General features: G+C 34.4%; 2 protein-coding genes across 7 annotated transcripts in view; one reads left to right on the top strand and one right to left on the bottom strand.

Annotated features, from left to right (window-relative positions):
- Positions 1-16629, top strand: part of LOC120308881 (myelin P2 protein-like) — a 55771-nt gene that overhangs the window by 19175 nt on the left and 19967 nt on the right. The gene's annotated exons all lie outside the window — the stretch shown is intronic.
- On the bottom strand, positions 5175-16617 carry LOC120308882 (myelin P2 protein-like). Its single transcript, XM_039345507.1, has 4 exons — positions 12937-16617; positions 10807-10979; positions 9523-9624; positions 5175-8262 (listed from the first exon to the last, which is right to left on the bottom strand). The coding sequence occupies exons 1-4, from the start codon at positions 13007-13009 to the stop codon at positions 8212-8214; spliced, it is 399 nt and encodes a 132-aa protein (XP_039201441.1). The 5' UTR covers positions 13010-16617; the 3' UTR covers positions 5175-8211.

The following is a 16629-nucleotide window of genomic DNA, read 5'->3' as shown; positions in this document are numbered from 1 at the left end:
CTTAAATTAAATAATAGCAGCTCTTTATAGCCATGAAAAGTGGTTGGAGGCAGAGGATAGAAAGGGCAGACATAAGCAGCTATATCCATCAAAGCAACAAATGTGAACAATTACATCCCATGTTCACTCACCAGCATCATACCCAAATGTGATCATTTACAGTATTTTGTTTCCAGCTCCTACTGGGGATCTTAGGATTCTTAGGGAGAAAGTAGTAGATCCTGTTTAAAGACTGCCTATAAGTGATTGTGCGGATTCTGCTTAACAGTTTTCAGTGAAGGAGTCTGTCAGCTTTTAAATAATGTGAAATAGATCTTCAAATTCAGGAAGTCATTTGCTTGGATAATTACTCCAACATAAGAACCTTCTTCCAAACTTTAATGTATTTTGTCATATGAAGCTCTTTTTCTTCCTTTTTTTTAAATGAACACAAACTAGCCTTTAAAGAAAAAGAAAGGAAAACAAAAATATATACAAAGAATGTTTTTTAACTTCTTCTTCCAATGTTATAAAGCACACTTACATTTAACTCTTGGTTTAAGACTATAATAAAATGTCCATTTTTCCCAGAAAAGAAGAAAAGAAAAAATATTACTTTAAAAATTTTGACAAATCCATATGTCGAAATTCAATTTTTTTCCATCTTCTGCAAAAAGTCCACAAAAGGCTTCCAACTACAGATGAATTTTCTCTCATAAGGACTCTTACCTCAGCCCTCATTGTCAGTTCTGTCACTTTTATTAACCATACATCTATTGTGGGTATTGTAAGATCTTTCCAAATGCTGAACATATGGAAGTCATGCTGCTGTTATCATACATAACAATAAAGCACCATGTGATTTTTCCATTATAATTCCATCCATAAATCCTACCAAAATATTTATGGTCTGAATTTTATTTATTAAATTTATTGGCCACCCATCTTATCACATGGTAACCCTGTTAGGTATTGTTTTTATTCAAGTTACTTGCCCTGGCAGTGTTGGTGGGAGTATTCTTGGTGGATCCTTGATTAAGCTATTGTTTATTGTTTGTTTTATTGTTTGCCTGAGTTTGTAGTTCCTTGATTGGGCTATTCCAGCACTGATGATGTGAAAAAACAACCAAATTCCAAAAGCACCAAGGACCCCACATTTCACCCTTCCTTATGGATGACCTACCATGAATAAACCTCTAGTAACACCAAGAGTTTTGTCGTGTCTTTTGCACTGTATCTTCCATGCTTTTCATCTTTCCAAACTTCTTTTTCTTGCCCAAACTTGATAAGATGTATTTTATCATTTCAGTTATTTATGTGTATGTACGTCTTTATTATTACTTAGATACATTAATTTGTATGGTTGTATTGTTGCTGTGTTGTTGTTGTTATGTATTGTTATGTCCTTTAAATATCATTCAGGATGCTTACAACAATTCCTGTTAAATCATATGTCTTTAGATCTCCTTAATGCTTAGTGGGCCACTTTCAAGTCGAACCTTGAAAGTTTTTCTGCATGTTGGTTCCTTTCCTGCATGATAATTGCTGAGTTTTCCTTTGAAAAGCTATTTTTAACAATGTTTTGCTCTAGTCATTATCCTCCAAATTGATATTACAAATATTTTACATAGTACTGCAGAGCTAGACAACTTGGTACCTTGATATTTTTAGAGCATAATGCACCCATTCCTTTAATGGGGGCTATTTTATCTGAAACTATTTATAACTGAAATTCAGGCGGGTTGTGTCCCCAAACTCCTATATTTCTTTGGCTGCACTAATAATATTTAATAATATCCATTCCAATTTATATGATCTTCATTTTAAAGGGGTATTCTTTTACACTAGGAATAACTTCTTAAGATTAAAGTAAAGCTGATTGATAATAGCAAAAAAACGGAAAACGAAAGCATTGGTTCACTGAGTCTTACAGTTATTCACACCACTGATCTTGCATCCACCAGAAAATGTAAACTCGTGTTGCTTACAAAAGATCATCTCAGCGGCTTCCTTTTCTTCTTCTTCTTCCTGTGGTTTGTGGGGGAGTCATGGTTGATAATGCCCTAGAATATCTCTGAAGAGGGAGTTGAGAGAAATCATGCTGACTTTCAGATATGTTAGGAATTCAAACATTCAATTATTATCTCAACCCTCTGAAAACTCTCTCTTGTCTTTATACTCCAAGTCAGTCATGTCAATGAGCAGCCCCGAGTCTCTTTGGTCATGTGAGATCATGATTAATGAGATCTGAAGGAGGTCTAAAAAGCTGTGTAAGGGCTTTGTATGGCTGAAGATAAACCAAGTATTATTAGCAGAACTTTATTTTTGTACAATGAGGTGGGATGCCTTTGTGCTATTATATGGAGTTTATTATCATTTTGACAACCATAGTTCAAGTCTTCCTACCAGTTTTCTTTTTCAAAAGAGTTAATGGTGCCTCAGTGGCAGAGGTTTCCAAATTCTTCCACTTATCTACCCCTTCATGAAGTTTCAGATTGTTCATCAACCCTCAAACATTTATTATACAAAAATGATGTAATAAATACTACTTTAACAGTGCTATGAATAGCAATGAAAATAATATTGGCAATAACAAATCTGTTAGGAGGAAGGGTAATCTCTAAATATGATATATAAACAAACAAACTCTTTGGATACAGGTAGTCCTCTGTGCAGGTCTATTAGACCACTGGCAAAGTGTGTACTATTCAGATATCTGGTAAGCAACAGCAGGTGAAGCTGAACAAGAAAGGAAGGGAACATGTTCTTATCATTTCAAATAGTCAATAAGCCCTTCTCTGTTCCAGCTCATTCTTAATCATCTGATTTTGCCTCTGATTTTGTGGCTTGTGGCTACTGCAGGTAGTCCTCAACTTACAATAGCTCATTTAGTGACCATTTAAAGTTACAACTGCACTGAAAAAAGTGACTTATGACCACTTTTCACACTTACAACCATTGCAATATCCCCGTAGTCATGTGATCAAAATTCAGATGCTTGGCAACTGACTCATATTTATGACGGTTACAGTGCCTCGAGATCATGTGATCACCTTTTGGGGCCTTCTGACAAGTCAGTGAGGAAGCTAGATTCACTTAATAACCATGTTACTAATTTAACAACTGCAGTGATTCACTTACCATCAGTGGCAAGAAAGGTTGTAAAATGGGGCAAAATTCACTTATCTCACTTAGCAACAGAAATTTTGGGCTCAATTTTGTGGTTGTAAGTCAGGGCTGTATTGAATGTTTTTGACTCATGGGGAAAAACACTGCTTTAAATGCTATAAAACTAAAGAAGATTTAGGTTTGTATTAGTTGCTTAACAAAAAATGACACTTTCCTGCATGTGGACATGACAGAAAAGAGATGTTGCCACAAGAAAATTTGTACAAGGTAGAAATCTGACAAACTAATCCTTTCTGGGATCTTCATTTTTTTAAAACCATGTTTACTGCACTGCTTATTCAATAAGAGTTTTATACAATTTGTAATTTAATTCCTAGCTTTAATTATCTGTTGTAAGCCATACAAGCTATTCAGTTCTTCAGTTGTTACCAGACTCTGGATCTCAGTAGGCATTCTCAGACCACGTTATTTCTCAATCTTAACTTTTGTTTATGCGTGACCCTTTCCCCAGATGCTTAACAAAAATGTGAAAAATATAGAGCTTTGACTCTAATTTCCTGCATAGCAAATTCAACTTTCACCTTAAAAACCAGAAGCTGGCCATATTCCTCCAAGCAAGGGTAGCTTGCCTATAATAAAAGAACCCAAAAAGCACAAGTGTATTACACTTTCCAATTCAATGCAGCCTGGATAATATTCAGATGTGTAGGTTTCAGTGCCTAGAAATCTCTGTATTGGCCGTCTTCAAGTATTCAGGAAGACGAAGTTCATGCATCTGGAAGATTCCCAGATTAATATAATAATAATAATGATAATAATAATAATAATAATAGTAATAATAATAAGGCGATAGTAGAAGATCACATTGTCACACTCAATAGCAGATTTGAAGAGGACCAGTTGTTACATTTCCTTTCATTCAGTTACTTTTAAATGATGGAGATGCTGGGGAAAGGTATAATATTCTAGTGTGGAACAAAACCAGATGCTAGAAATAAGTATAGGGAGTCCTGTGACCTTTCAGATGTTGGTGAACTACATTTCCCAGAATCCTCCTTTAAAGATAATATTTTACTGGCTCTTGATAGCTGTGGTTCAACAACAGTTTGAGGATCACAGAGCTCCCATCTCCATTGGCAAGGTCATTAACGTTTTTAGCTTTGTAATGTTGTATTTGCTTTATATAAAATATAGCAAGAATCATTTTGGACTGAATTAGTGATTTAAATCATGATTATTCAAACTCATATAGTGATTTTAGTCATGATTATTTGAATTAAAATGGTGATTTGCATCATGACTATTCTCAAGATAAACCAACATTTTTCTTAAAATATTTAAACCATGAAAATATTGTTTACATTGAAAATGATTACTTAAGTTTTGATCACTTTGTGATTTTTCCTTAATTCTGACATATTTTTTAAAATGAAAACTAAAAGAGAGCATCCACATATTGTCAGCTGCTGACAAATGAATCTGTATTTCTCTTTTTCCCTTTTAAAGAAAATAAAAACTAACTCAAAGTAGTCTGCATGATATTTGTCCACATATGGAAACAACTTTTAGGGTCAAATTGCTTGGCTCTGAATCAGATTCTTCATCTAACAAATGCAGCTTGGCTATTCTGCTCAAAGTCCCCTGAGTTTTTCATTTCCTTAAATAAATATTTTATATTGTTACGAGAAAAAAAACATATGGGAAAGTATGTTGAAAGGTTGATATAATCCAAAGCCTAGTGCAATTTAGTGATACAAACTACATTGTGCAAACTTTTTAGTGCTGCCTTATTTTCTAATGATGTTTTGAACTTTAATCTAAATTTTGTTACTATTATTTTCAGGAAATTAATTTTCCATCTGAACTACAATGGCCTATTGCCCAGTGCAGGGCTTCTAAAGTAGCAAGACACGCCATTTCCTTCTTGATAATCATGGGGATTAATACCATAAGTTGTCAAGGATATCTAAATGCTGTAATTTTAACCACTTTGTCAAATGAAAACCCAATTAGAAGGTATCAATTGTGGATCTGAGTGTCATTGTGAAAGTAGACATAACTCATTGTACAGTCTACACACTTTTATTCATATCTCCGACTGGTCAGGCTTATTTTTTTGTGCGAAGTCACTGTTTGTCTTACATGCATCATGACATAACAGTGTCTAGGCGTGCAGAATATATTAAACTATCAAAATGCCAACAGATCACTTATGGGGTAATAGAATATATAAGTTTAGTTGTAATAGCCAATCAACTTTACTGTTAAATTTATGTCAAATAAATTCATGAAGAATTTCACCAATGTTAAAGTTGCAATTGTAGTGTGCCACCCAAGAGAACAAAACCATGTGAACAAACCAATCTATTAGGCTAAGGGCTATCTGTTTTGAGTTTTGTATTTCAGCATGTCTAGCCAGACACACCCAGGAGGATTGCAAGCAGCACATCAGCAAAATGGTGTCCCTCACTGCAGTTGTTTGATATTATTTCAATATTTACAGGGCACTATATTTATAGTGCATTCAAATCCACTAAGTCTAAATTAATCATGATTACAATCATACAATCAATTAAAAAAAATATCCTACATACTGTTCCTATGGGACTGAGAATCAGAACAAAAACATCAACAACTGTGACTACAAGACCACAGTAGATATTTAGTCTTTAATGAGATTCTGAATGAATCAACTTCTGCTTATGAAGGTCTTATAACATTGTCCCTTTTCACAGACAACTTTCAAAATATTATAATAAAGCCCAGGCCTGGTTTTCATACTGTGCTAAGCCAGCATTCTCCATCCTAGCATCTTCTAGATAAGCAGATTTCCAGGAAATCTTGTGAACACATTTGGAGGGCATCAGGGTTCAGAATGATCATGCTAAGCCTTATTAAGCCATGATTTTGGCTTAGTATTATATGTGCACCAAGGTTTTTATACTATGGTTTAGCATAATGTATAAACGTAGCTAACTGCAGTTTCTAAGTAAATCTGATGTCCAAACATGGTATGAGATCTGGAACTGTAACTTCTTTAGTATAAGTAACCAAATAGCAAGTACTGTAAAATATTTCCAGTTTTGATCTTAGTAATCTGTTAACAGTTAAAATAAGTAATATTGGCTAGACAAACTAACTAACTTGAAGAAACATTTCTATACTTGTTTTCCTTATATTGCTGCCTTCAATATAATCTGATTGTAATACTCACTTCTAATTATTAATCATCACAGTATTCTTATCTTATTTTTAATAGCACTATAAGGGTGCGTAATTCCTACTTAGCAGAGTATGAGAACATTGCCTGGGTTTTATTATAATACTCTGACACTTATCTGTGAAAAGGGACAGTTTTATGAGATAATCATAAACAAAATTTGATCCATTCAGGTTATTAGCTGAATTGGATGGAGAAAAGAAATGGTGAAAGGACAAGTGACTGGAATTGTATCAGTGCCTAAATAAATTATATTAAATTGAAGCACAGGGTGCGGTCTGATCATTTTTAGAAAGATTGGAGCAGTTTCAGAGCCTCTCCACCCATCTGAGTCCCTGCTAAGACAAAGGCATAGAATTTGATTGCATGCTGCCTATTCATCAATAGGATGTACCATCTACCTCATCTATTTATTTATTTATTTTCTGTGCTATCAGCACAGTTGCACTTTTCCTGTTCTGGAAAAACTCTTAATTCCCATGACACAGCTGCTAATGGTTATTTTTCTATAGAGAAAGTGCCAGGCAGATCTGTTGCAGAGTTGAGCAGTTGAGTTTTTTTTATCTCGCTCTCTTAATAAAGCATACTAGGCCAGTAATTTAGGTATGAACAAACAAAATGAAGTAAAACTTTTTAAGGCTATGAGCAGCAGAACTAAACATCTCCTCATGTATAGTATAAATGATAGGAAAAACATTGCTTCTGATTAGGTGTACGAAAACTTTTTATCATTGAATGTTATATTCCTTAAAACCTTACTTAATCTGCTCACTTCCAGATGCATTAGAGGTATCACAAGTTGAAATCTGTGAACTTTATTCCAACACACCGAGAAGGTACCAAGCTAAAGAAGAATAAATTGATTTGAGACAGAGGAATCTGAATTCAGGGATCAAAAATATTGTCCATGATCACAGCTGCCATGATTTTTTTAACACATCTACCCAACCCACCTACCCCACCCAAATCTACCTGCCAATGTTGAATGAAGTTGAAAGAATTGATAGGTAGGACCAGAGACCAAAAAGTGTGAAGCCTTTCACTTTTTTTCATGCTGACATTCACTTCCCTTTCTGCTGTGAAGCTGAAGTAACCCCAAAAGTGTGATCTGCTTTTTGTAATAGGTATGTGGGAATGACCTTGGGAGACCTGGTGAAGAGATGCTGCCAGATAAGGGGAGCATAGCCCACAGCTGCATAGTGGGTGAAACAAGAAGCTCAGAAGGGATCGTCCCAATATTATTGGGCTGTAAAGGGGAGGGGGAGGGAAGAGACTTGCAAGCTCCTATTAATGTAGCTTTATAATAAAGCAGAATTAGGTTATCTGGCTGTGTTTCCTATCTGCTATACATTGTAAGGATGACACTTTCAAATGATTTTGAAGTAAGCTGAGAACTACTTTAGTCTAATGTGAAACCTCAGGTTCACAGGACAGCTTTAGGGGAAAATAAACAAACTCTTTCATTAAGAGATAGTGAATATTTTATTTTATATTGTCAAGGACCCCAGGTTAGCACACCTGGACTATATAACGTGCCATTTAAAGAAAATATAAATATGCCTCTTTCTATGTAAAATGTCTATAGATTCACTAGTGCAACAGTGCATCACTACGGAATAAGAACTCATTAACGAGATGTTTAGAAAGGCTGAATGCAACCATTTAATCTCACCAAAATTACACATTTATACAATGCTAAGTATGTGTTTAGTCTCAAATGTGATCTACTTTCTTAATTTTTTAAAATGAATACTTATAGCTTAGTTGCTCTCCTGTAAAAGGCAAAAAGGGAAAAGGTGAACAGAAATGTCAATTCCTCAGCCACTCAAGGAAATGATGTGGATTGAAGAACTAGTCTCATCTGGTATAAACTTCGAGTTTTGTCACATTTTTTCATAAACTCTTGTACACAGGGCTCCTTTCATGATGCATTCCTAAAAAGAGGAACATAATTTGAGATATAAAACAAGTTACAATCACATGATTAGCCTCAACACTATTATACAATATATTTATACAAATGTAAGATGGGAATTCATATTTTATTAAAAATGAATAATAAAAGCTTATCTTAAATATTGTAAGTTTATATTGGTTTTGATTTTGGTTTCTTTTCCAGCCTTCTTGTACAGTATCTCTTATGGTACTGCTGCCTATAAAAAATCAATGACCAAAATCCAAGATGCTTCTGTTTAATTCTAAGGAACACAAGATTTAATAAAGAACAAATAAGTCAACCTATGCCTGGAACTTTCTCTGAATGCTAATGATCAAGATGTGAAACTGATTTTCCCTACAATTTGCACATGTATCTATAATTTTAATCTATAATAAGTGAAGCAGTCTTAAATTTAGCTTTAGGAGAGGGTGGAACACAATTTCTGAAGGATGGCTGTAAAAATTTACAGTAATAACGTAAAAAGAGCCTAATGAACCAATCCTGTCTACAGCAGGAAAGCCAAAAAGCAGGATAAGAACACAATGTTCTCCTGAACTACATTTATTAGGAGAAAAGGCAAAGGAATGTACTGTTTTTGTAAGTATTATATAACTATCAAGAGTAATAACTACAAACAATCTTTCTTTCATTTGCTTATTCCGCTTTTACAACCATTCCAGTTATTGACCATTGCTAAATCATGGTGTACCAAATTCTGTTAGCTTCCTTTAATTTGATTTAACCTTCTTATTATTCAGCTTCACTGTATTTATATCTGACACTTTGAGAAAAATATCTTCCTAACCACTCCACATGCACAATTTTATTATATAATTTTCTTCTTCTTTTGCTATGTCTATCTAATGTAAAAAGCTGAAAATATCCTTACTCATTTGGGTCCTTTGAAACTAGTCTTGATTTTAATCAAATTAGCTCATACATATGTTTTAACTGATGAATATCAACTCAAAGTTAAAATCTGCCTTAAATTGGACAACTATGGAAAAATATATTCAAATCCATCCATTCATAGATTATTTTCTGAGCAAATAAAAATGCATTTCCTGTTAAGCCACACATTTTTATTCCTTAATTTTAAACATATGTTTTCAACAGATTTTTGATGTGTATGATTTTCATGTATACAGTTGTGATCAAAATATATCCCTTGCCATTCAAAAGTTCCTAAAATTGCCATAAATAAATTAAACATGTGAACATCCTGTAGTTTTCTTGATTAAGAAGAGCTACTTACCACCACCATTCTCCCATCAATTAGTTTCCTCCTTATTGTCGATTCCTTGCCATTCCATTTCTGCACTTGAACCAGTGCTCCTTTTTCTAAGGTTACAACAGTCTGTAGATCCAAATATTAATTCTAAAAATTATCATTTTTATACAGATTGGGTACAACAAAAATGTGAAGTACTATTAAACCATTCCCATGTGTAAAGACTATCTATCTATCTATCTATCTATCTATCTATCTATCTATCTATCTATCTATCTATCTATCTATCTATCTTCTTCATCATCAAACACTTAGGAATAATCAGCTGAGAGAGAAAAAAAGAGACACATATATCCTGCTTGTCACAATGGATAGCAGTACTTAGCTGACAATGGTGGCTGATCTTGAAAAAGCTAAATAGAACTTGAGTGATGGGCTACCAAGAGACAGCAGGGCAAGAAACTCAGCCAAGAAGTCAAAATGCACCCTGGAAAAAAACCAGGACAAACTACTTTTGTACAATATAGATGAGTCCATGAAGTCACCAGTCAAGCTGTTCCCTATATCCATTTTGCTATTTCTGAATCATATGCGTGTGTTGTTCCATCATAAGCAGTCACTTGCAATCCTGAGCTTTGCTAGTGTATATTAAATGGCTACAGTTTTATTAGAAATAAGATGTCGATTATTTTTCTGCTATTGAATCACAAACAAATGACCCTCAATATATATTCCAGTATATTTTCCTCTTGATGGGTCCTCTTCCTATTTTTCTGCTTTTTCTTCCACATGATTTATGCTCAGTTCTTACATGGTTTGGGCCTTGTTTGTTTTGTCTCCTTTGAATTATTATTTGTGTTTGTATAATCCTTGGAGCCCTTCTTGATTCTGTCCTATTTGTAGAAGCCATAGTTTTATGTAAGTCTGCTTAAGGTGGAAAATCCAGGGATCCACTAGTTGGCAGCAAAGTCAGTTTTCTCCACCTCTTTACAACCCTCCTATAGACATCTGAATTTTTGCAGCCAACGTATAGTAGCTCTATTGTAGTAAAAAGGAAGTTACAAACCTTTCAATTACAAGATTTTTTTCTTCCTTTTCTTTTGAAATATATTTTAAATATATCCACTTTTATGAGAATTTCCCTCATAAGGACTTAACTCTAAGGAAATATGGTAGACAGTAATCAACTGTTATCTGAATGACCCATTATTAATTTCCTCTGTGATCTGAAACTCTTACACTATTTCTAAGAGCGTCAAAATACCTCATATAAAATGTAAAAAAAACAACCCCAAACACCTTATTCACCTTGGTTTTCCTGCCATCAGCTGTGGTTTCTTGAAATTCTTGACCCAACTTAAATGTGATCTGTGTATTTTTAAAGGCACTTTCTGTTCTGATTGTGACCTCATCACCCTTCATGCTGATGATGGTTTTAGGTTTTGCCAAGTTACCAAGTTTCCTAGTCGCCAATCCCACTCCTATGGAACAGCAAGAAAACAGTCTTCGTTACTCATTTGACAAAAAGAGTATGTGTGTGTGTGTGTGTGGGGGGGGGTATATTATGCAACTATCTACATCAATTATCTCTGAAAAGCAGAAATAAAAGAAATAATATAGTTGATGTAGGTTACCATAGTATTATTACGTACCTGCACTCATCACAGGTTCATATTTAAATGACAGCATTTATTTGTGTTCCTAGTACGACAAATATGCATTTCTGTGAATCACATAGTCATAGCCCAATACCCTCCCTATGGATAGAATTTCCATATTCCACAGTGATGGTAAGGAACAACTGGCAGGGGACAATGGGAATTGTGCTCTAATAAGTCTATAGAGTGCCTGGTTGAGAAAAGCTAAAACAGTAACATCATATGAATAATAAAACTAAATAAATAAAAAATGGAAGCCAAAGCAGGATGAACTGCTTTTCTGTGATATCTTCTCTATATGAATAGTCAGTTTCCAGGTGAAATTTTAGTTCTGTGAGGAAGCACAACCAGGAGTACTAACTGTAGCTTTATTCACATTAACAGAGTCTTCCAATACTGAAAGTATTTCTCTTCTCCTCTACTTTTACTCTCCGGAAAACTAGGAGGGTCCCTTTTGAAACATTTCCCACACTCTCCCTCCTTTTGTGGGCTGAGACATCTTCCATATGCTGTTTGTGCAGTCTGCAGCTATCCCTATCTTATAAGGTCACTTTCACCTACCATTACATCAACATGCAAGATCTGATTTTAGTTATTGAATCTTCTGCACCAGATGTGTGCATCTGTATGCGTACAATGTGTGTGTACCTGGCTGAAACTTATTGCATTTTACATTTTACCTCCAAGTATGATATCCACATTCTTTGATGTTTGATGTCTGATGATCATTTACAAGGTGAATGATTGCTTAGTATGACAGGTACTTCTTGATGATGTAGAAATAAAACACATGGTGGCTATACAAATCCAGAGGACTATATGATGGCAGCAAAGAGATATAGGAAACTCTAACGTTCAGCTGCCATTTATTAGCCATGTGGATATTTGCAGCCCAGATCTGTTAACCTCACCACACATAATTTCCATTTTTTTAAAAAAAATGTATTTTCATTGAGTTAAAAATAGTCTGGAAGCACATCTTCTTAAGTATATCTTATAACAAACCAAATTAGCATTCTGTTGAAAAACAAATGGTAATGTACATAGTTCTCTCTTCTTTCCTATTTTATTTCATGCTCAGAAACAATACAATACAATACAATAAAGTTTTAGTTAATAAGTGTGTGTGTGTGTGTGTGTGTTTGTGTGTGTGTTAGGTGGAACACCCGGTCTACCAAATATAAAGCAATCTGTTCTGCATTTCACTCCAGTCTAGGAGCATCTTTTTGTCAGCCACAAAATTTTGAATATATATATTAACACATAAACAGCAAACTTTCATATTTGATGCAACTAAGCTTCCTCAAAACATAGTTCTTTGGACAAAATAAACAACCAGATTTATTTTCCAGAGATATCTGACTTCATCAGTTAAAAGTCTTCACTGATGGACTAATTCTGCAAACGAATAGAAAGAGTTATGCCTACAGTTTCTGTGCAAAAATAATTTCATTTACAGTAAAAACTGGTTATCAGGAAATTTTGGATTATTTATTTAAATTGATTAGTTACCCAGCTCTAATGGACTCAGATGAATTTTTCATTATTCCACCGTGAATAATGAATAATGATTTGAAAGTAACAACAAATAGCATATTCATCTAATATAATAAAAGCTAAGTAAAAGATTCCAAAGAAGAAATTTAAAAATCCTAACATTTTCTAACATTTATTTTGAAGAGAATTAAGTGAAACGTTTATGATCTAATTGCAAAACTCTGATAAGAAATCAACAATAGATAATCTGCAACATTTTTTAAATCAACAAGATAAATCTCACCCAATTCTTTCATGTAATCATCAAAATTTTCACTAGAGATGAGTTTCCAGCTTCCCACAAATTTGTTGCACATAGTTTTTCTGGTTGGGAGCAAGGACAATGACAGGAGCGATTCTTAGCAAGAGCCAGATGGATTATATGAATGGTAATAGCCCAGCTACATCTTTTAAAGAGAGACCTAGGACATGCAGTGCTCAGTACCTCCCAATGCTGAAGGGCAATGTCAGAGGCCAAACAATGGGCCCTTGTGCCATACCATTCATGCTAGTACCAAGACCAGCAGCATTTGCCTGCCACCAACTCCTCCGCAGTAATACAAAAAGGAAGGGGTGATGGGTGTGAGCTTGCTACTATTGTGCTGGAGCAGAGATGCTCTTGGGAAGGACAGCTTTTGATTTTCAGGAAAGTCTTATGACAATGTCTTATGAGGATGAGGAATAAATTTAATGTAGCCATTAAGGAACTAAATATAGATGAAGTCGTGCTTATGATAGAAAAAACTTGTGTACTAAAAACTGATTCCAAAATTCCTCGCACTATGTTCATCATCAGAATGTCAACTACTAGGAGGTCTTAAGATATTTCAGAATGTTGAAAGTATAGTGCTATATTGTATATAATATTGACACATTCTCCTGGGAGCACATTAATCTAAGAGACTGATAACGCAGAATGGCCTTAGAGGGAATTCAGCCAAGCCCTTTGTACAACTGGGAATGTAGGAACTACAAGAAATGCTTTTCTAACTTCTGTATTTCAACCAAGGGAAATTCCATCACATTCATGACCATCTTCTTTGCTGCTAAGTAGTTTATCTCAATGTGCAAAACTTTGAAGGCACAATGTCTTGCTTCACTGAAAGAATATAAGCTTTATGCTTTCTGAAGTAAGATGTCCCCTTCCTTTCTAAAAGCAAAATGAAGCAGTTATGTTATTTTGCTTTAGATCACTTCTGAGGTTTCCTTCTATGGTTCTAAGAGATGGAGGAGGATTCTCCACAAAAGCTCCTTGGTCAGTCTCTTGACTTCATCTTAGGGAGGAAGTTGGTTGCAGTCTTGTTATGGGAAGCATCGGGGAACAGCTTCTTCATGGTACCTTTTCAATTATTTGAAGACTGTGACAAGCATTGCTAAGTAAGTTAGAGTTAGAAGTTCTTTAGTGGATTTCTTCTCCTGATCATCCCAATCACCTATCTCTGCATATATTCTCTTTTTTCAACATTATTCATAAGATATAATGTCTAACACATGACAGGACCCCAAAAGCAGCCTGACTAATGTAGAATAATAACTGCCTTTTCCAGTGATCTGGACTTTGCTTTTATTAGCATAGCTTAAGATTGCACATTAAGTATGTATGTGTATGTTTGTAATAGTGATGCCATAGTTTTGGCTTGCATTCAGTTTATGATCTACTAAGATACTAAACTCCTTCTCTATGTACTGCTCCCAAGTGTTTTATCTTTTAAAATGACCAAAAAATGTGAAATTCATGTTTCAGAAGTAAGGTCCAGAATTTACTTAATATTAAGTATGAAGGCTTTATCTGCTAAAGAACAAGATATGACATTCATTTTTCCTGTTTTGCATCCAAATATGTGCCATATCAAATTACGATATAACCAAGAAATATGCATCTGATTTCTTCCACTGATTTTTCTATACACTATGTACCAATGTTTCTCACCCTTAGCAAGCTGGCTTGGAAGTTCTGGAAGTTGAAATGTATACTTCTTCAAATTGTCAAGAGTGAGAAACTCTGCTATTGCTTCTTCTCCATGGTGGCCTTCAGATGTTTTTTATTATTTATTTATATCTCATTTTTATTATTTATAGAAATTATTATAATTGTATTGTTTTATATATATAACTCAAGGCAGCAAACATATTCAATACACCTTCCTCCTCCTATTTTCCCAACAACAATCCTGTGAGGTGAATAGGGCTGACTGACTGGCCCAAAGTCAGCTAAATGGCTTTCATGGGTTAAGACAGGGCTTGAACTCAGAATCTATTGCTTTCTAGCCTATGCCTTAATCAGTAGACCAAACTTGTGCATAAAGTAGTTGGAAATGAAGCTAGTTTAAGAAATCTCTTTCCAAATTTCAACTCATTCCTCCATGATGTTAAACTAGTGTCCATTAATTTTTTTGTGATGGCATCATTGTTCTCTTGTTTCTTGGTGCTTATGAGAATCTGCTTCGATTAAGTATTGTCAATATGCAAGTGTGGACCTATCAGCTGAGAAAGTATAGTATTGACAATGATGCCAATGTGGGAACCAGATTTTGCAACAAACCCAGATATCTAGTCTTTCCCCACATCTAAACCAACATATTCACAACAATCTGTGTCAAGAAGTACTTGATTACACAGATGTTTAAATGGAACAAACTTTGAGCAAAATAATTAAATTCTAAGTCAAGGTCATCTGTTTTTTTGTGTTTATATGATGTTCTAAAAGATAATCTTCACATACCGATGCTGATACAGTACAAAGAACAAAAAATAAGGGCTGGTAGTTGGAAGGGAAGCCAGGAGGGTGCCCCCAAAAAGAAAAAGATAAATTCTTTGATTAATAAATGCTGTAACTGCCTAAAAATCTACCTCTTCTTCTACAGAAATGTTTACAACTGTTTTTCAGAGTTAATAAATCTTAAAAAGCATCTAAAAGATGAATATATTTATATATATATATTTAAAAGTATTAATTGATTCTTCTGTTGGGTAACTCCTAGTATTTACACTTGCTTGATATGGATAATGTTGTCTGGAGAAGTCGACTCATTTTGTTGTAATACTATAAATATGTGTTGATTTGAAGCATGGCTTCTGTCCCAAGTTCATAGGTTGCTTTACAAAGTGTATTTCCTAATAATTTGAAAATGATTTAAGTTTTTTTATATATTAAAATGGAATGCTATCCCCACTTGGACCTCCATTAAGGAGCTTTCTTGCATTTGTCTTGGGGCCTGGTGTGTTCCCTTTCCTACCTCCCTTTCTATGATATATTTAAAATACTTGAATAGAAAGCTGATTCTTGTAAGTTAAACACCAACTTCATCTTTTATTTTTGACTGTTTCTGGAATCCCTAAGCATTCTTAGATCAGGGAGAGAAGAGAAGCTACACCAGCCAATGCTTTCTTAGGAAGTGAGCATACCAATTCAGAGAAAGATAAACCAGGATGGTGGAGAACTGTGGAATTTAGGAATCAATCTAATGTCCTGGTAAATGAATTTAGTCATGGTGGCCATATCTATTATGGCAATCACTTTATGCTAAGTCCACAGCATAACTTTCAAAGGTAATTTGGAGATTTTAGAAGTCCTGCTTTAAACATTTTTTAAGATAATAAATATGGGTAATTCTTGGGACTGTCTCCAAATAGCATAACAAGCAACTTCTGGCCTTCCTATTTTCTCAAAAGACATTAATTTATTCTCAGGAAGAATCCTAGAAGTCTGTTCTAACAAATTATGTTTCTAAAATGATGGTTCCTGAAACCACCCACTGGAAGCCCTGGACTGTATAGTTATTCCAGCATTTTTTTAAAAAAATGATTTTTCTATAGGAAGTAAAATAGCAAACACAGCAGTAGAGAAACAATGAAATTTTCAATGTACGCACTATAAAAGGTGGGGCAGGAAAATTACACTTTAGCCTATTTCATTATCTACTACAGTCAGGTTTTT

The sequence above is a fragment of the Crotalus tigris genome, unplaced genomic scaffold, assembly GCF_016545835.1.
Source record: "Crotalus tigris isolate CLP2741 ecotype Arizona unplaced genomic scaffold, ASM1654583v1 scf7180000017952.28453644438:3035480, whole genome shotgun sequence".
NCBI lineage: Eukaryota > Metazoa > Chordata > Lepidosauria > Squamata > Viperidae > Crotalus > Crotalus tigris.
The sequence above is the reverse complement of the archived record's forward strand: the minus strand, read 5'-3'. Positions and strand labels throughout refer to the sequence as shown.